This window comes from Osmia lignaria, chromosome 8 (genome assembly GCF_051020975.1).
Source record: "Osmia lignaria lignaria isolate PbOS001 chromosome 8, iyOsmLign1, whole genome shotgun sequence".
Classification (NCBI taxonomy): domain Eukaryota; kingdom Metazoa; phylum Arthropoda; class Insecta; order Hymenoptera; family Megachilidae; genus Osmia; species Osmia lignaria.
In genome coordinates this window covers 11,083,163-11,103,477 of record NC_135039.1, presented here as the reverse complement: position 1 = coordinate 11,103,477, position 20,315 = coordinate 11,083,163, and the positions used below count along the sequence as shown (strand labels likewise).

The following is a 20,315-nucleotide window of genomic DNA, read 5'->3' as shown; positions in this document are numbered from 1 at the left end:
TTGATGAACGTTGGTTGTTGCTGCTAGAGGAAATAAAATACCATAAGAGAAACGTGAATTTTCAGAAATATTCCACCATCATGGATGTTCTTTCTACAGTTACACGAAACTGGAGGAAAAAAATTCACGAAGAGAAAAAGAATTGCTAACGCAATTTCTATGTCTTCCTTCGCTTCTGTTTGACGAAAACAAGGAACAAAGGTGGAAAGCGAATCAACGTTGCATTCTATCGCACCAGTGATCACGCTTCCATTTCTTTTTTTCAATATCCTCGGTACGAATTCTCTCTACCGTTTCGCTGGAAATTTGTTCGCCAACGAGCGAGATAAAGGGAAGAAAAAAAGAGCTGCTAGCTTGCCAGCGGAACGCCGGAAAACGAGTTGAAACTCACCCCGGTATTCCGCCGCTCTCCATGTAGTTGGCCAGGGTGACGTCGTTGCTCCAAACGTCGAATTGCCACTTCCTCAGACCGAGGACACCGCAATGAACCCTGCCTGTGTGGATCCCCACTCTCATGTTCACGTTCACGGCACCCACCTCTCGATAAAGCCTGCAAGTGTGATAAATGGTTTCATTATTTTTTTAAATACATAGGCATTAGGGTACCCGATATTACGGGCTCGGGCGGGCTCGGAAAAAATCGGGCGGGCTCGGACGGGTGCAGTCGGGTAGCCCGACTACTTCGAGTCAGGTCGGATAAAGTCGGGCGGATTCGGGCGAGCTCCCGCGGGCCGCGGTCCGCGACCCAACTCTCATGTCCGAACCTGCCCGACTTCATCCGACCTGAGCCGAGACACTCGGGCTACCCGACTGCACGTATCAGACACCCGGACGAGCCCGTCCGATGTTTTCCGGACCGACCCGAATAGTCGGGCCGCACTTCACTAATAGGGATAGAAAGTTGGCCAGGATTTCAAGCCATAAAAGCATTTATGGTATATTAATTCGAAGCCCCATTGTAATGAAAATTGCTACATAAACTCTCTGCAAATTATGGAAAGCTCGGATGCCAAATGTGATTTATTATTCTGCGAGGTTGCTGGAAGGCAGAGCTGTTTGTTTCAAACAAGATATGTGGCTAATAAATTCGGATTAGGGCGTTCCTGTTGGACACTTTTATTCCTCTGTTTTTCCCCTATGGCTGTAAAGTCTTGCTAATCCAAGAACCCCCTTTAATTCAAACCCCGTTAATCCGTATCTCCATAGTGCCGTCTCGTTATTCCAGATTAACGCAATATACGCTATTATTGTATTCATACCTCGTGAAACTTAGGCTCCTGGCTTCCTTCGAGTAAATTATGGACACCATAAATATGGTGGAAAATTTGTTTTTTAATATCATTGTATTTGATGTTTGAAATAATCGTTCTAGGATGGCGTTTAATCGCGTTTTATTTTTATTGTCAACAACGGAGTCTCATCTCTCGCCTTGTATAGGGAATTGCACGCAAGGGAAAGGCGAAAGGAAACGTCTTAAGAGGCGGAAACGAAGTAAACGGGTCAAAGTAACCCGCAGACTCGAGAGACAACAGTCTCCGGACAAGGTTCTTGTTATCCACCGTTGAAAAAGAGCGGCGCCTCGTCAAAGGGATGATTTCCTCGGAGAATAAAGGTAGAAGAGATTGGATGTAAGAATTCTATGAATTCCAATGATTTTTAAAAATTAAAAATTTCCAATTCATTTACAATAAAAATATTCTGTTAATTTTAAATATATAAAATTTTATTTTTCTTTACAGTTCTCCAGTTTCAACAGAAACTGATTTGCCGAGGTCACTTTCTTCCCAGCTGCTTTCTATTGCCCCTGTGATTCACTGTTACTCACCGCCCTCTTTCCCGGAGACAAAAGTTTGGTCGCGGGGACAGGAATGCTCTCGAGGATTTCACGAAAAGCCGGACGAGCTGAATTGCAAGGAGAGAAAACTCACGTAATTGCGCTGATCATGTCCAATCCCATTTCCACGCAGCATCGGGCGTGATCGGGTCTCGGTTCCGGAAGCCCGGAGACGCAATAATAGCAGTCCCCGAGCAGCTTGATTCTCAGGCAATGATGTTCAGCCGCCAGAGTATCAAAGCTGTGATGACAATGATAATTTTCAATCAACCGGTCTTCTAATTAATGATTTGATTTTTAATCTTACCAAGCAAACAATTTGTTCAACAGTCTGACGACCTCCTCGGCGGTGCACTGGTCCGACAGCGAGGTGAATCCGCAGATATCCGCGAACAGGATGCTGGAAGAAAGATTTTCAAATAGGCTCTCCGTCGACGGCGGTTCACCGTAATTAAGCGACGGGTGTTAATTGGAATTCATTAGTGGCACGTCGCCCGACTTAACGACCCACTAGTGTCAGCCCCGAGTTACGTTCTAACGTATGATGGACGCGCGTGTATCAGCTTGATGCATCAGGGAGTCGAATATCTTCGAATTACTCGCTCTCCAAACAAGTACGTTCATGGTACTTTAGATTTAGGATTCAGTGGTACCTCGATATACGTCCTATTTGGACGTGACAAATTTTGCTCTGTGAATTTTGCGTCATTTTTAAATAATTAACACAGAGGAAAAATTAATTATTAATCAGTTATATTCGGATAACCGTTTATTCCATTTGGTTTGTTAATTTAGTTATTCCATTTGGTTTGTTATTATGTTAAATAAACTAAATCGCTTAAATCCTGTTCATTACATAAACAGTGTAGGTATAATATCAATAGGAGTTTTTTTTTACATTAGAACAGATTAATCATTTTTACATTAATTCTTATGGGAAAGATTGGTTTGGTATACGTCCAAACATCAGGGACGGATTAAGGTCATATACCGAGGTGCCATTGTATTTTATTTAGACTCTTTATTTTAATTTCTGACATTTTCTGTATTGAAAGGAAATTGAATTGTATGTTGTTCCAGGGACCCCGCTCACCTGACATTCTCGTGTCTCTGAATGTAAATTTTGTGAAACATAGTATCCTTCGGCTTGCCAGCAATGTCGGCTTTCATCTCCATGGCTACGTGTCTGGGTAGCACGCTCAATAGGAGCCGTTCCTGGAAAAAAAAATTAGAGGAAGATTCTTGTTACACTACACCAGCATGGTAAACAGGAAACGGTGCACTCTTAGCCAGTGATGGGTTCCCAGCAGCTAAGTAGTATAGGGGTGGATATAATAAAATACATTATGTGGCCAGAAGAGTAGATGGAGATGTCAGATCCATAGGGCAGACGAGTAGATATGAAATAGAATCATGGATAAGTGATATAGGGATGGACAGCATAGATGGCCAGACAAGTAATATAGGGGCGATTGCCGTGGGTGGTCAGACGCATTGTCCAGGACCGCACGTGGCCAAGCGAGGGTGCCGTAGGTGGTCTAACGAAAATAGAAACGATGGAACCGTAAATAGTAACGATTCTATTTTATTTACTTCAGAATAGCCAATGGTGGCGAAGTTGGACGAACTCCAAGTGGGTATAAATTTTTGAAGCTGTAACTTCCATCCAAGAATAGATACAATGAAACAGTTATAACTGTTTAATTTGCAGGAGTATTCACGGACACGCGTAGAATCGTTGCCTGGATCCCTCCGGTATTCACAGCAGTCGGTTAATTAACCCTGTTATGCAGAGAACTTGTGTTACACTTAAGTACCCGTGGAGACCTAAGATGTCGAGTGCATAGTTGTACCTGTTTCATGTCAGCCATTTAACATGGGAAGTACCGAATCTGTTGAAAGGAAAACTACCATCACACGTGTAGTTTAGTGTAAACATGAAAATCTATATCTTTCCAACAGGGCGCCGAAAGCGTTCGTACGGTACCTAGGCCTAGACGCTGTCGCCCCTGAGCCCGCGCGCTAAGCGCGCTCGGATTGGCCAAGTGTTTTTCCTTAATAATTCAAAAACAAAGCTTCAAATAATATTTTCGCAAAGGAAAATGTTGTTCAGAATCACCCCTTCTACCACCCCCTTAAAGGACTAACACCCTTTCTGGGGCACCCTGTATATAAATCGCAAAGACGACTGCCCGTGTCACTTTTCAACTCGAGAACTACTGGGGTTAAAGATACACTTGTTAACGTCAAAGCGCTTTTCAAAGCTAAGAAACGTGTCGGGCTCGTATGTGTGTCTCAGAGGCCACTTGGTGGTGAGAATATGTAGTTCTAGGAAATTAGAGAGGATGGCCGATGCCGCTATTGCAATTAGGATCGTTGACACCTAAGAGTCACGGGTGTTATGTTTACTGTTCAATAACGAGGAGTCCGATTGCCGATCGTCGAAGAAGGCGCGTGTGGCCGATGACCCGAAGTCATGGTACCGTATGGCACGTGTAAAGAGATAAAGGTGTTCCCGAAGGATCTGGACAGAGTGGGGAAGATGTTCCATCTCTTGATAAGAGGAGCATGAGAGACGGCATGGCACTTACCCTAGAACCTTTACCGAACGCGGATTGCGAAGCAATCACGGAATATAGTTAACACACTCTATACGTCGTTAGAAAGGTCTTATTGAAACTAACTCAAAACCGTTGCGTTTGCGCGGCCAAGTGGTCGGAGTGAAAAGTTATAGGAGTTTCCATTTCCTATGGAAAGTCTGACGGTCGCCATTTTAGCTGCGCGCGCATGCGCCCAATAGTATGTAATGTCTTTGAAAATGGCTGCGCTGGTACTATGTGGCGCATGCGCGCCTAACAACAGTTTTTTCAGACTTTGACGGTGTATATTTCAAAAACGCGAATTTTCTGGGGGACGAGTGGGTCGTACCTAATGAAATTATAATTTATATTATTATTATTATTATTATTATTATTATTGTTGGTTGAGACTAACAGGGCACTCAGTCCTTGGGGACCATTGTACCAGGGCCACTAGGCAGCCTCCTTACTGGCTGTGCCAGATAATTTATATATTATTAAATATTTATTAATTAAATTAAATTAATAAATATTTAATACGAAGAGCAGATGATTATTAAATTATTATGTCTTTCTTAATTGTAACTCTTTGATGTCTATCTCACAATCAGATGTTAAATTATAATTTCACTAGGTTAAATTATTGGACTATCGTAAATGAAAATATGACAGGCATTTAGGTTTCGATGATGAAATATTCAGATCCCGTCGTCGCTGTTGGAACGCGGCGAGCAAATCTACGTCGATTTGGTTTCTCCTATTACTAATATCGATACATTACGTGATCGAGAGTCTGAAATTGCAGAGGGCCTTTGGTGTGGTTAATTTAACGCGGAATAAATCGATCAGTCAGCTCGCGATAATAGCTTCTGCACACCTGTATGACGTAAAATCGAATCCTTCCTGATCGGTTAATGCGCAACGGTCCCCTTTGCCATTCGAAGTCACGTAGTTCTACGTTAAATCCGATGTAGCGTCCATTACTTCCTGCACTACATGTTGGATTTTCTTCCCAATACTCGATAACACCGTCCAACACATTTTAACACTTATAGTGTTTTGTACGCTGATTACGAATCTGCAAACCGTTTAGCTCCTACACGTACAGTATTTGAGAAATTTGATTTTGAAGAAAAAAACATTTTTCAGATTTAAACAAATTTTCTGACAAATTAATTTGGTGTCTTTGTTTTTTTTTTTTATTAATGGCTTATTTGTAAGAAGTTATAAGTCATATTCTCGCGCCATTTTTCAAATTCACAAAAGCGCGGGAAAATATTCGAATTTAAAATAGTAACTATGAAAGTGTAATATTAAAGGTACCAAATTAGTTTGTACACCTAATGAAAGATATTGAAATTCTATTTACACTAAAAGATTTTAATACATTAATGCCCGTTTCCTCCAAAGTGGATCAATTCAGAGTTCCTGTAAACTGCGTTCTATTTTGAACGCAGTTTAATCTTTAGTCAACGTACTTTGCTTTCCATCAACGCCACCTTTGTTCCGATCAACTGAACGTATACCTTATGCGTGCTAACCCAAACTATATTTGTATCAAGTGATGTGATTGGTGCATAGCAGTGACTAGACTCAGTGACTTGGATTTGTAGTCACTGTGCATAGGTAATGAGCGTGTCATAACCAGAAAAAAGCAGCATAACCAAAGTCTGTCTAACCTTATTTATAATATTTGTATCTGAAAATAATAAGCTTATAATTTAAATTAAATTGTTTTTTCTAGAGTTTAGAATACATTTAAACGATCATTGAACGCGGAGGGAGCCCGATTTGACGCCAATTTTTCAGGATATTTTCCAATTTATCTGAGAAAGTAGAGATCCAGCGTAAAATCGAATGTTGTATACCGAATTAGTCATTATTGTATTTCGATAGACCGGCCTTCTCACTGTATTATAAGTCAACCTTTAACGACAAACATCCCAAGTCTTTCCTTCTACTCCTCATGACTCAGCCGAGACAGTCATCTTCAAACTTTGCACTCACGACCTCATCCCTTACCGATCACAGGACTCGCAATAACTCCACTCTCCTATTTTTCCGATTCTATAAATTACCCAGCACTTTTCCCTCCGAGTCAGATTTTTCCGAACCGGTTTAAGAACTAGAATCTACTACCAGCACGGCGAATATTGTATTAAAAAACTTCGTCTGTATTCCATTTTGTAATTGTAAGAAATATCACGAGCGGAATACAACACGAATTACACCATGCGATAGAGCAGACTTTTATCTTGAAAAAACACCAGGAGAAAGTTGCAACGTTGATTTTTTTATTAAGCCAGAAAGCGAAATAGCTTCGTGGGAGATGAAGTACCGACAGTGGTGCTCCGCATCCCCGATATTTAATAATCAGTAATCAGTGTAGAAAACACTATAAGAATCACCTAGTGAGAATCGGAACGCCAATTCACTGTTGCATTATAATCCAACAAGACTACACGAATTTTCCAATTCCAATTTACCTGAATAACTTTTCAAATCTCCAAGAAACATAATAATGGAGCTGATCCTCGTTAATATCTCCTATGTTTTTCGGGAACGAAGAAAAGGGGCTCGCCGATCTTATTATTATTTCCCAATCAGCGGGGATTGGGAAGAAGCTCTCATTGGAACGGTTTTAATTGCGTCCCGAGGAAATTCCATCGCGTGCGAACGGAATGAAATTTCGTTTCGTTAAGGAAAGCGTAATGACGTCTAGCTCCGTCGAAAACAGCCAAGAAATTGATTTTCCAATTTAATGGGACTCATTGTCGCCGATCGTCACCTGGAAAACTCAGTTTGTTTAAGAACTGTGCGCATAGTAACTCGAACTAACCAGAATTTCCTGGTCCCGTTGTATCTAGAACTTTAGTTTAAGTCGCAAAGATATTCATTGAGCGCAGCGAGCGAAGCTCAATCTCTCCCGGAAAATGTATTTCGTTTTCCAGAGACTCCACTTAGACGGCTTATCCAATCTTGACCAAATTTGACACAGTGCACCATGACCACAATGTGATGGTTATAGGCTATTGAAATCAGAAATCGAACCAACCATGGTGGAATAATCATAAAAAAACTGATCTTCAATGAAAAAGCATTGAAAAAAGAACGTGGCCGTCGCGGGACGGCCGATAAGAGCGAAGCTCAAGTCATAATGCGTAATAGAATTGTTATTTTAGTAATTTTATGGTACAATTGAAAATGAAAAAAAAAAGACGCCGCTCTGCCGTACGCGAGGGCGAGATCGTCTTTTGTCGCAAGCGTTCTTGTATGCACGATCGACGCGAAATTTTGCTGGATGAGAGAATTAGATGAGGGGGGACCGAAATTCCCCTATATGGGAATCGTAACGTTTCTTCGAACCGATCTTACTGCCGAATGCGCCAAGGAGAGCTTCGCTCTAAACATTAACGCGCAAGAAAGTTCCTTTTGATTACAGCAGTCTAGCCCTTACTGAATACGAGTTGTACTAATTATTGTGTTAGCAGGGAAGCGGACAGCAGACCTAGTTGTAATTAAATTGGGAAAATTAATATTTTCCATGGGGGTTCTGGAGAATAACTTTGCAAAAATGTTCTCCAGGTAAGGTGTTCGTTAGAAACGTGGAGAGTCTCTGTTTTCTATCTATAGAAGATGGAAGATTACTCGGCTTCCCGTGTCTCGGCGTTCTCGTTAGTCATTTGATCCGACGCGAACGGTAATGGATAGAGCAGCATTTCAACGGGAGCTGGAGCTTATCGGTTCCCGGAAGGCTGATCATCCGCAGAGAGAGAGAGACAGAGAGCAATGCATTAGATAGCTTTTGAGTCGGTTCATCGAGGAATAGAGGTTGCCTGGTATGTCTTCCAACTTCATGCGACGAGGAAAAGGCGATGCCAAAGATATCTTTGAAATATTAATCCTTCGACGAGCTCCTCCCTTGGTAAAATTGTGTTACTCTTGGAGCGTATGGAACTTTGCGGAAGATACTGACTTAAATTGAACCGATAGAACGTAGTATTACGTGAGAAGGAAATTTTGAAGTTTGGAAACAAAGAGATTTAAATAAATAATTCAACTGCATTGCATAATATAAAATATATAGAAGAGAACAGTGTTAAAATTAAGCAAAAGAATACAATGTAGAATCACTTATCTAGAATTTTTAATTATTTTTTAAAACAATTCAAATGTTTCCAAATTTCTTGGCGATAGTAACACAGGGAGGAATTAGCTTAACACGTTGACTGGCATAGTAGCAAAGCTCCTCTTTTATTTTATTAATTATTTGATTATACAAATTTTGGGGCATGGTAGTCAACGTGTTAAGAAATTTTAGAATTTGTAAACCCCTAGCCGACTTGTGCGTACGTAACAGTATTTTCTCTTCCATAAATCAAAAAAAAAAAGATACTCTAATTTGTAAGATGTAAAATTTGTAAATCGGTCGCTTTTTACAAAGGCTTCGTTTTCAAAGGATTGAAGGGTTGCGAAAAGTGAACTTTTCAAGCGAGTCAACCGTAGCGTGGATCTGGGCGAATTAGCTTATCTCCGTTAAAACGTGAATGCATTTTCGACACGACGAGTTTCCTCGCATCGAGGAAACTTTATGAATGCACACGAACCAAGCGACGCGTGTGCATCGCGACGCGCTGATAAGCGCCGCGAACTCTCAGCTAAATATCGTGCATGAACCACGACATTGCTATGTAATCACGTAATCTTGGTTTCTTTGCGACGAGGGATCGCGTAGTACTACGTGATCACTTACAAACAGCAATTGCCGACAAAATTTAAATATACAAATTTTGGTTCATTTCCTACGCAATGCTACGAATTTGTACGCCACTAAAGGAAGGAATAACAGGGTAGTTAATTTTTATTTTTTATTTTGAAACGTGGACGACGACTGCTGGAAAGCAAGGGAATTCTATTAAAGATAGTGGCTTATCGGCTATCGTTCATAGTCATGGAGAACGGTCTAACCGTGACTAAGTCTATTGTGCGGTTTAATCGAGAATCCGTGACCAACTGTGATAATAATCGAGCCATTGTCCGAGCTTGCTTCTTTATCAACCCCGAAGCCAACCACCATAACTTATTCCTACTTTCTGGACAAACATCTTTAGGTACTCAGTTCATGAATTCATGAGCATTAAAAGTTTAAGCATCGATTCCCGATTCCATTCCTGAAAAGTATACAAATTTCAAATGTTTTTTGTTTATTTAAATCAATGATTGAATATCGACATTTAAATCAATGATTGAATATTGACATTTAAAATTTGATATTTGAAAAACAGTATTTTTTACAAATTGAAGATAATTACCTTCGATTACCTTTGTAAACAGTACTGTTTTTTATTTATTTAAATCAATTTTTTACAAATTGAAGGTAATTACCTTCAATTACCTTTGCAAAACATACTGTTCTTTATTTATTTAAATCAGTGATTGAAATTTGTATACTTTTCAGGGATGAAATCTGAAATCGATGTTTAAACTTTTAATTGAATCTTCCATTTCAAAGGCTGGAGCAGTTTGCTGATAATTTGGTGCACGAAACTGATAATGGTATCAACAAACAGTTAATAAAGTGTATCAATTAAGGGGAACTAGGGCAGTAAAGGAGAGGCTGTAGGGACTATAACGATCTGAATTTGATTAAGTTGTTACGTGGGCCACGATCGAATTTCAGAGTTAAACGCGTTCGAAGCGCCCATTTTCTGGCCAGTAATTTTAATGACCGCACATGCGATGTTCGAGGGTTCATTAATCATGAAGGTAAAGAGTACGATAAGATTAGCTGGCTGCAAGCTTGGAGGCAAATTAAATATTAACGAAATTCCTACGGTGGTGTACAGAATCGAGCCGTCGAAGACGTACCTGTTGCTGGTTTTCTCGCTGTGTGGTTAGACGCGCCTCGACGCATTGTCTAGTCTCGAGGAACGCCTGTCTTTGCGCCAATTCCCGAGGATGGTGCGTTAATACACCAGCCATGTTCGTTCCTCCCACCACGACGATGGAGCTCAGCAACTGGAAGAAAAGAAGATACAGGAATGTGTAAGATACTCATTTACTAATGTGTAAACAGGGAATTCTAGATGAAGTTTTCTCCCAGGGCTCTCCCAGGACTCTCCCAAGACTCCCCCAAGGCTTTCCCAGGACTCTCCCAAGACTCTCCCAAGACTCTCTCAAGATTCTCCCAAGAATCCCCCAAGGCTCTCCCAAGACTCCCCCAAGGCTCTCCCAAGACTCTCCCAACGCTCTTCCAAGACTTCCCCAGAGCTCTCCCAAGACTCTCCCAGGATTCTCCCAAGGCTCCCCCAAGGCTCTCCCAAGGCTCTCCCAGGGCTCTCTCAAAACTCCCCCAAAGCTCTCCCAAGACTCTCCCAACGCTCTCCCAAAATTCTCCCAAGGCTCTCCCAAGACTCTCCCAACGCTCTTCCAAGACTCCCCCAGAGCTCTCCCAGAACTCTCCCAAGGCTCTCCCAGGGCTTTCCCAGAACTCCCCCAAAGCTCTCCCAAGACTCACCCAACGCTTTCCCAAAATTCTCCCAAGACTCTCCCAACGCTCTTCCAAGACTCCCCCAGAGCTCTCTCAGAACTCTCCCAAGGCTCTCCCAGGGCTTTCCCAGAACTCCCCCAAAGCTCTCCCAAGACTCTCCCAACGCTTTCCCAAAATTCTCCCAAGACTCTCCCAAGACTCTCCCAAGGCTCTCCCAAGATTCTCCCAAGGCTCACCCAAGATTCTCCCAAGGCTCTCCCAGGGCTCTCCCAGGGCTCTCCTAGAACTCCTCCAGAGCTCTCCCAAGACTCTCCCAAAATTCTCCCAAGATTCTCCCAAGGCTCTCCCAAGACTCTCCTAACGCTCTCCCAAGACTCCCCCAGGGCTCTCCCAGAACTCTCCCAAGACTCTCACAGGGTTCTCCCAGGATTCCCTCAAGATTCTCCCAAGGCTCTCCAAAGCATCTCCCAAGGCTTTCCCAAGACTCTCCCAAAAGCAAAGACTAATAGATGGCCCTACATAGCACCCAAGTGTACATTCAAAAGTGAAACATTCACCTGACATCAAAGATGGATATGAGCTAAACGTCAATGATCTGAAGGATCCATTTCCAAACACTGAATCTAGCTTCAATTATTTCTAACATTCCATTTCTATCGCCATAAATTGAAATGGTGGGAAAGGAATCATCAGAGTCCAAACACACTCTGAAGGGAAACTTTATCACTGGTTTAACAGAGTGAAAGAAGGAGATAAAGATCAGTGGAGACAGGAGATCCCTGATGAGAAAAAAAAGGATTGCTCAAGTTTCTTCCACGAATGATAATCGATTTCAGTCAACTGATTTGTACTTGGAAACCATCTTACAGATTTTAAACGATTTGTTTCCTGAAGGGATTATAAGAGTTCATGCGACAATATTTGATAATCTTTGCAAAGGAGATAGAGTGTTTTATCTTTACCAAGGATTTAACTTCATCGAGGAAAATTTTCACATAAAAGCAAGGAAAACTTTGAGGATGCTTCACAAGGAAAATGTTGATCTATTGTGCAGTTAAGCTTTCCAGTAAAGCTACCAGCAAATAATGGCTAAAAGTTTTGATGAAAGGGTTAGCAATCTCGTTAAAGAGTTCTAATTTCCCATCTTTACAAGATCAGTCTTAACATAACAATAAATCAGAATCTCTCGCTGAAGGAGTTAGAGAAAAAAGGGGGGGTTCAAGACCTTCATCGCTTTTATAGGGACGATTGAATGTTAGGTCGAGTTTGAAACAGATTTATCAGAGGAAATGGAGGATGAATTCAGCTTTGGACTGGAAATTTCCTTGTGGAAAAGTAGCCGGTAACGGTCAAAGGAGAGGTTTATTGAGTTTGCCAAGTTGCCTGCCAGCCTGCCGATACTGCCCTCCGCTAATTGCAAAGCCCATTCTAATTAAACCGATGCCACGGCCGGAACAGGAAACGCTCTTGGCGTACGGTGTAACAGTCGCCTCTTTGATCTACACCTCGGCCAAGGCTTGTTGCCTCCTCTCGCCTCTCCTCCCTTGAATTTCCATTTTCATATTAACCGTTTGCGGCCTACTTCGTTAGTTTCAATTCATACTGCAATCCCTGAGACATATAAATACACAGAATCTTGTAGAAAGAAGTGCGAGCTTGATGGCTCTCCTTTTAATTCAGTGAGAAATTGACATTTTTAGGAGTTCAGGTGTAATTGCTTTTTTAATTATTAAATATTTGGGGATTTGTTCATTGTCTACTGAAAAAATGAGGATTCTAAAAAAGTAATGAACATTCTTGTTGGAAAATATTTTAAAAGCTTTTTTTAGGGTACAGGTGTAATTCCTTTGTTAATTAATAAATATTTGGGGCTTTGTTCATTGTCTACTGAAAAAATGAGAATTTTAAAAAAGTAGTGGACATTTTTGCTGTAAAATATTTCTTATTGATGTTTCAGTCTCTAGGGATTGCTCGTAATCTATTTACTCTTAATTAGCACCTTTAAGGGTACAGGTGTAATTCCTTTGTTAATTATTAAATATTTGGGATTTGTTCATTGTCTACTGAAAAAATGAGGATTCTAAAAAAGTAATGAACATTCTTGTTGGAAAATATTTCTCATTAATGTTTCAGTTTCTAGGGATTGCTCGTAATCCAGCTTTAGATTGCATAATCTTCTTTGTTTATATCTGTTTCAGGAAATACCGGGCTAAAGCGAAGCTTGAACAGGACATATCAACAAAGAGGGAGGAGTTTCGAGTTGTTGAAAGTTGGAGAACATGCTCTTCAGGAAGTCTACCAGGAAGTTTAGTATGAAATTTGAATCTGACGTTGATGACGAACACACCAGTCCTTTCTGAGAACAGAAATAGCCACTCGTATGGTATGTTTTGCAAAAATTCTGTTTTAAAAAGATAAATTTAGACTCAAGAAAAATGATTCTATAATGGAGAAAAAGTATATCCAATTGTCAGAGTGGAGGGAAAGAGGAAGCTCTGAATATTTCAGACCCAAGGCTATTCAGGAATTATTTAGGTATTCCATGAGATTATTCATTGCATTATGCAGAGTAGGCCCTACCGAAATCGAGTTCTCTCCATTTCGCAGACCGTTGGCCAAATTAGAATGTATGCACAGCTTCCTGGATGCCTATGGGAATTCAAAGTTGCCCGTCTGCAGTTCCATACGAGAGGCAAATAATGAAGTAACTGCCAGATGTTGAAATATATGAAAAGGCACTCTCTTTTCAAAAAAAAAAAAGGGGAAAAAAGAAGACAAGCATATTATAATCATAAAATCATAAAGGAATCATGGGTTTATTGGATCATGACGAATAAATTCCACCATTGAAACTCATCGTCAGTTATGAAAAGCTCCTTTGAAATAGAATGGGATGCCTGATTCCATCGATGGAGATAGAGGGAAAGGAGGGAAGATAAGAAAAAATGAAATTAGATGGAAAGTAAAGGCGCGCGTAAGGGATTCGAGCAATCCTACAGGTGGTTGCGGACGAATTCAGCTGACCCCATGGATCAGCTGGTGGAAATAAGTTTTCCTATTAGGAAAAGTTTTTTCATCGGATTTGAAATCGAGTTCTGATTATTCTTGAATGGAATTGAATCCATCGAGGGCAGCTTTGCCAAATCTGAACCCTATCCGACAGAACTTACCCAGACAATTTTCAATAATAATAATCCCACTCTGAAAGTAGCATCTTGTAACAATTAGACAAGAATGAAAATTAATAATGTAAAAATGTTGGACATTGATTTCCTGGAAAACAGCACTCGTACAAAAAAGGAAGAGGTACTCAATTCTCATGAACAGTTTATTGTTTAAATGATTTTCATGGAAATATAGCTATGGAGAGTTCCGATAAATCCCAGTTTGTATCTGAAACGTTGCGATACACGAAAATGACGGAAATTTATCGGGGAAATATTTAGAATGAAAGGGAGCGAAGAAGGGGGAGGAATTAAAGAGCGACGCGGAAGGGTGAATAAATTTCAACGATATGAATTTCCTGGGAGATTAATAATCGACGGGGAAAAATAATACCAGTGTTTTTAATCACCCAGCGGCGTACGAAAATGAAAAAATATAGTTGAGTGAATATTTTCATTTAATGCTGCTTTTTCATCTGAATTTTCATTCTTTGATAATTAATGAAACAATTAAAAATGAGACTTCATATTTTATTTTTTAAACGCCACTGATAAGCAATTACAAATTTTTCTGCCAGTCTTTTGGCAATAACGTAGTACTACGTTCCATGGAATACCCTGTATATCAGTGATACAGGTACAGAAATTCTCACAGCTCGAAACGGCAATTGAATTTTCCAGTTCAGCCACCTAGCGATATTTCGATTTTCCTTTTCCACTGCGACCCGTCACGACCTTTCTCGTTATAGAAGCTGGGTATTTGCAACTTTCCATGTAACATACTTTCCATTCTTCTTCTTCTTTTTCAAATATTTAACAATCTTCCCTTTTTCCATCTGCAATGGTATTATTCAGACTTCTCCTTTTACCTCTTTTTACGGATGCCTGAAGGGATCTTGGAAGAATGGAATATTATTTTCTATAGGAAAAGAGCGATTCTCGAATTTCGTTGGAAAATCAAAGTCCAGGTCATTTGGATCAAGTATCTCGTTAAGGGAGCCTGTCATAATTAGAGGGGCACTTCCGGCGTATTCCTCTCCTCTAATCTCTCCCCTTTATCGAAGGATACAAGAGTTTGCATTCTATTTATACTTTTTATTTGACCAAAGGTCAACTCATTTGAAGATGTATACAAATCAATTAATTCTCATTATTGCCTGATCAGTACGTTTCATTAAATTCTATCGTTCGATAATTAATTACAGTTTCGAGAAGAGGATTGGGAATGATTTACGTCAATCCCTCGCCTGCCAATCCCTTATCGATGAGCAATTTTTAATGGCAACAAATTAAATGGTCAGTAAATCCATTTTAGGTCAGTATATAAATCAACTTTCGGTCAGTATTTTATTACCAAAATGACTAAATTGCAAAAAACATGTATTCGCTATTTTGATTCCTAGTTTATATACACAAAGTTGCAAAAAGATAGATTAACGTTTAGTAAAAGAAATGAAACAAAAACTATAAATTTGCAATATATTATTTAAACAAATAATGTTTATTAAAATTTTCTTATGCAGAAAAATTCCCTATTTAAAGATCCATAATTAAGAAAAGAAAGCTTCCTATTATCTCCTTTAATTTCGGAGATATTTTCAAAAATATATTTTCAACCCTTCACTTTGAGGGCTATTATCACTCCTTTAATGTGTATGATGGCCGATATAAAAAAATACATATCAAATATTTTCTTGAGAACCATCTTCCAGATAAGTTAGTAAATTAATTTGTATAGCTTCTCAAGAAACCTCAAGTCATTTGGCCCAATTTTAAACAAGGTACATGCTCTGTTTTATATGGTGTACAAATACTTTTTGGACCCACTGTAAATAGGGAATTTGTGTAGGGAATAATATGGAAGGATACTGACCAAAGGATTTAAATACTGACCAAAGGGGATTAAAATATCGACCAGTAAAATACAAGCCATTTTTAATCCATTACTGAAGTCCAGTGCCGGAGTTAGGGGGGCAGTCGGGCAATCGTTCAGGGCGCTAGATCTATAGGGGGCGCCGCAGCCCGGTGTCCCTAGTATGCGAATATACCGATATTCTCTCATTGTCTCTTCTCCCTATCTACATCTCATATGTAATATGTGCTATACATGCTGCGACATTTATTTATGCCTCAGATTCATCGTTTCATATTATTACTTTGTCTTTTTTGAACCGATTTCGGAAAGGAGGAGGTTACTCAATTCGATCAGTATATTTTTTTTTTCTTAAAAATTTTGAGCCCCTGCTTGGGCGCCACGATAATCTTGTCCAGGGCGCCAATATTGCTAAAACCGGCACTGCCGAAGTCCATGAATTTTAAAGGACTGAAACTTTTTCAAATCACTGTGGTCAAAAATGGATGGTTAATATCAAAGTCAAATTTATCTTTTCCATATTCCTATTATTATACATTTGAAGATGGTTACTCGTTCATTGAAATTCCGAACGCAACTTTGCAATTGGAAAAAAAAGCTCGTCCATGGTTTAGCAATTGGAATTTTTGACCGGATTTCGCAGAAAAATCCGTTGAATACGCTCCATCAACTTCGGGCTTTTGAATAACGGCAGAAACGCAGCACATGACGCGTTTTCACGGATAAAAGGGGATACAGGACGCCCGGGTACACGTGTTCGGTCTACATGTTTACCTTGTTAAAAAACCAAGCGAGAAGCGTGGCTCGTTAGTGAATTCAGCTGGTGCCATTGTTCGTGGGAAAAGTCGGTCGAGCGACAACGATATCCATCCCCATCGGAATCAAAGAGCCATTGTTTCTTTTCACGAATTTTCACGGCTGCCGCAGCTCTATAGCTGGACGTATAAACTTTATATGTAGTAATACGCTCCTCTTCTCTCTACTTTATCTCAGTCTTCATACATTTGTAAGATCGGATTAAGCGGAGCGAGTGATTAAAAGGTGTGGAAATAAATCAAACCAATACACTGTGGGCGTTTTTAGAAGAACTGACCCTGCTCTGTATTTTCAACTATCGTTACAAGCTGACGGCCAGAACAAGAATGCCCTGCCGTCCCAAAAATCCCCCATCGTGAGAACGCCTTTGACAGTATTCCCTTTTGTTCACGACACCCCCAAGTTAGTAAATAGTCGAGTGGCGAATAGTTTAGTGTATGGACACTACAGTCTAAGGCAGGTTCAGACACGGCTAGTAATTTAGTCGAGTGGGGAGTAGCTACTTACTACTAAACCGTTTAGCGCATAGAAAAGTGTGCGGACTAGTACAGTTGAGCTTTGCAAATCGAGAGTACAAGATATATCGCTTGACTAGAGAAATGGGTCCGGACAGGTCTGTTCGGAAGCCTAGTTAATGGTGGAGCAAGCCTAGTTAGTGGTGGAGGAAGCCTAGTTAGTGGTGGAGGAAGCGTAGTTAGTGGTGGGGGAAGCCTAGTTAGTGGTGGGGCAAGCCTATTTAGTGGTGGGGCAAGCCTAGTTAGTGGTGGGGGAAGCCTAGTTAGTGGTGGGGCAAGCCTAGTTAGTGGTGGGGGAAGCCTAGTTAGTGGTGGGGCAAGCCTAGTTAGTGGTGGGGGAAGCGTAGTTAGTGGTAGAGGAAGCCTAGTTAGTGGTGGGGGAAGCCTAGTTAGTGGTGGGGCAAGCCTAGTTAGTGGTGGGGGAAGCGTAGTTAGTGGTAGAGGAAGTCTAATTAGTGGTGGGGGAAGCCTAGTTAGTGGTGGGGGAAGTCTAGTTAGTGGTGGGGGAAGCCTAGTTAGTGGTGGGGGAAGCCTACTCGACCAGAAAAATCCAATGAAACGGATATACTCGACTAAACCGTTCTACTAAACTACTCGACTAAACTGTAGTGTCCATACACTAAACTACTCGCCACTCGACTAAACTACTGGCCGTGTTTGAACCAGCCTTTAAGGAGGGGAAACGCGCTGACAGAACTCACGTGGCCTGCCTCAATCGTTCGTCGATTTCAAATTATCTAACACATTAGTCTTCATTTTCATGTAAAAAATCATTCCACAAACCGTGGAAAACATTCGTCACTGAAATATGTATCACGTAGCGCTACGATTTTCGCTGATAAATATTCCACCGACCTATAAATCATACGGTTGCTTCGCACGCCTCTAATTGCATGTATTTTTTTAACGCTCCCGTCAGTCGCCGCGTCAATTTCCCCTCGAAGCGGATCGCGATCGTTCGAGCGAGAAGAAAATTGAATCAAGAATACTTGGGAAGAAAATGGAGGAGGAAAAACCACGACGGACACGATGCTTCGTAGATAAGGAATGACACCATAGACAGGGCCGGCGTTAGGGGGGCACGCGGTCGGGCAATCGTCCAGGGCGCTAGATCTGTAGGGGGCGCTGCAGCCCAGTGTCCCCCATTCCCATTGTCTCTTCTCTCCATCTACATCTCATATGTAATATTACATATATGCTATATATGCTGCGACATTTATGTCTACATCTTCCCTGACGCGTTTTTTAGCCCCTGAATGGGCGCCACGATAATCTTGCCCGGGGCGCCAATATTGCTAAAACTGGCTCTGACCACAGAGCACTGTCCCCTGTAGTAATAACTGTATTTTAATGACGGAAGGAAAACAGCAATTTCTTTTGGACACGGATGCGATCATTTTGGGGTCGAACCCCTCGAATTTCTCTGCGACGAGTCGTTTCGCTTTGCGTACCAGCCTCTATAATTTTGTTTCTCTCCTCGTTCCATCGAGATGAGGAATATATGAATAACAAAGTCGTTGGGTGCTGTTGGGACACGTTCGTGCCACCTACATATGTATGGCTAGAGATGTTATATCGAAGGGGTTGCAAATTTTTCCATCGAGGACAGCGGGGATTTCAAATAATTATTCAGCAAATAATAATTGTCGGATCACAATATCTTAACCCTTCGTTGTACAATTTTCTTTTAGCAAATTTTTGAAGTGAAAATATAATAACAATGCAACCAGGGGTTAATTTAAATCAGTGAAACGAGTAGAACGTAGTACTACGTTTCAATGGAAAGGTGCGAGTTCCCGAAGGTATTGGCGATCGGAAATTCGCGATTCGTGATTTAATCTCTTAAAAAGGGGTGTTATCGTGCGTGGAAGATTTCTCGATGGAAATTTCGAGGCGATCAGAGCCAGGTTATCAGGAGCGGAATCGCCTGCATAATGGAAATTCCAGCGAGATATTCATGCACGGACGTAATAAATCGGTGAACCGTGTTTCCTGGTGCTGGGTGACGAGGCGATATCGCTCGCGGTCGCGGGAGCAGCCGATTGAAACGTATCGTTGCCAGCTAACGAGGCGATTTTCCTACGCGACATCGATCCGCCCCTCGACAACGGAAATGTTTTCTGACTCGTTGCTTTGCGCGCCTGTTCGTTTCGATAAAAGGGACAAACTGACGATGAAACTTCGTTTATCTGAACACGGTTCGAACAACAGGGCCGTTCTGCTTGTTACAAAGCGAAATCGTTTGTAACTGATATACAGTCACGGAATTGATCAAATAGTAAGGATGTTCCTAGTTTTCTTGAAATACAGCTTTCTTTCTTTCTTCTTAAATTATTGATCAAATGCATTTCCAAGGATCTATAATTAGTCGCTACATTTTGATTTACACTTTGACTACCACGCTAAAATCATTGAAAATTTTTGTCTTCATAAATCATTTCATTTTATTTTTATCCACAATTTCAAGTATCTAATACAAGTATTTCCAATTAAGTAAATCAAAGAATTCCTAATAATATGAGTGACGTGGCGCCCAAAGTGTTAAATAAAAATTATAATGATGGAAAGTATTTGATCAACATAGTGACATTTCAGGAGCGTACTACATGCAATGTGTCACCATGATTTTATAGAAAACTTGTTGTAAAATCATTGTTACATACACTAGTGGAATTAATTCTGGACACTTCTAAGTTTTTACTTAAATTTTCCATAATATATAACAATTCAACAATTTTTTATTATTCACATTATTTTCTTAATTTTATTATTTATAGATAGGAGGCTAGAAGGAAAGTTGACAGACTTCACCCTAAGACTCTGTGCAAGAAGCAGGTCGATGGAGGAAGTTTGAAAGCTTTCTGTGGAAGCCGTTTCGAATCGAAGGAATTTCTTTCCCTCTGTGGAGTAGCGAGAAGATACACAGAGCCGGGTAAAATATTCAGTCCTCCCGTGACGCGAGTTTCACGGTAGGAAAAAGAATCCCATCGTTTTCCTCGTGCACGAGTCGAGGAACGCGAAACGTCGCTCGCTGTTTTTCTCTT

At 40.7% G+C, this 20,315-nt stretch overlaps 1 protein-coding gene and 1 long non-coding RNA gene across 2 annotated transcripts in view; one reads left to right on the top strand and one right to left on the bottom strand.

Moving 5' to 3' along the window:
* Positions 1-20,315, bottom strand: part of LOC117608931 (adenylate cyclase type 6) — a 56,986-nt gene that overhangs the window by 10,904 nt on the left and 25,767 nt on the right. Inside the window, exons 7-11 of the mRNA XM_076689406.1 lie at positions 10,282-10,431; positions 2,928-3,049; positions 2,142-2,234; positions 1,929-2,075; positions 392-550 (exon numbers count right to left, since the gene is read on the bottom strand). Coding sequence (XP_076545521.1) covers positions 392-550; positions 1,929-2,075; positions 2,142-2,234; positions 2,928-3,049; positions 10,282-10,431 — 671 coding nt within the window. The remainder of the gene's footprint in view (positions 1-391; positions 551-1,928; positions 2,076-2,141; positions 2,235-2,927; positions 3,050-10,281; positions 10,432-20,315) is intronic.
* LOC117608938 (uncharacterized) lies at positions 906-6,154 on the top strand. Its single transcript, XR_004582453.2, has 5 exons — positions 906-1,612; positions 1,740-1,928; positions 2,165-2,448; positions 2,915-3,467; positions 3,546-6,154. It is a non-coding gene; the product is annotated as an uncharacterized LOC117608938 (long non-coding RNA).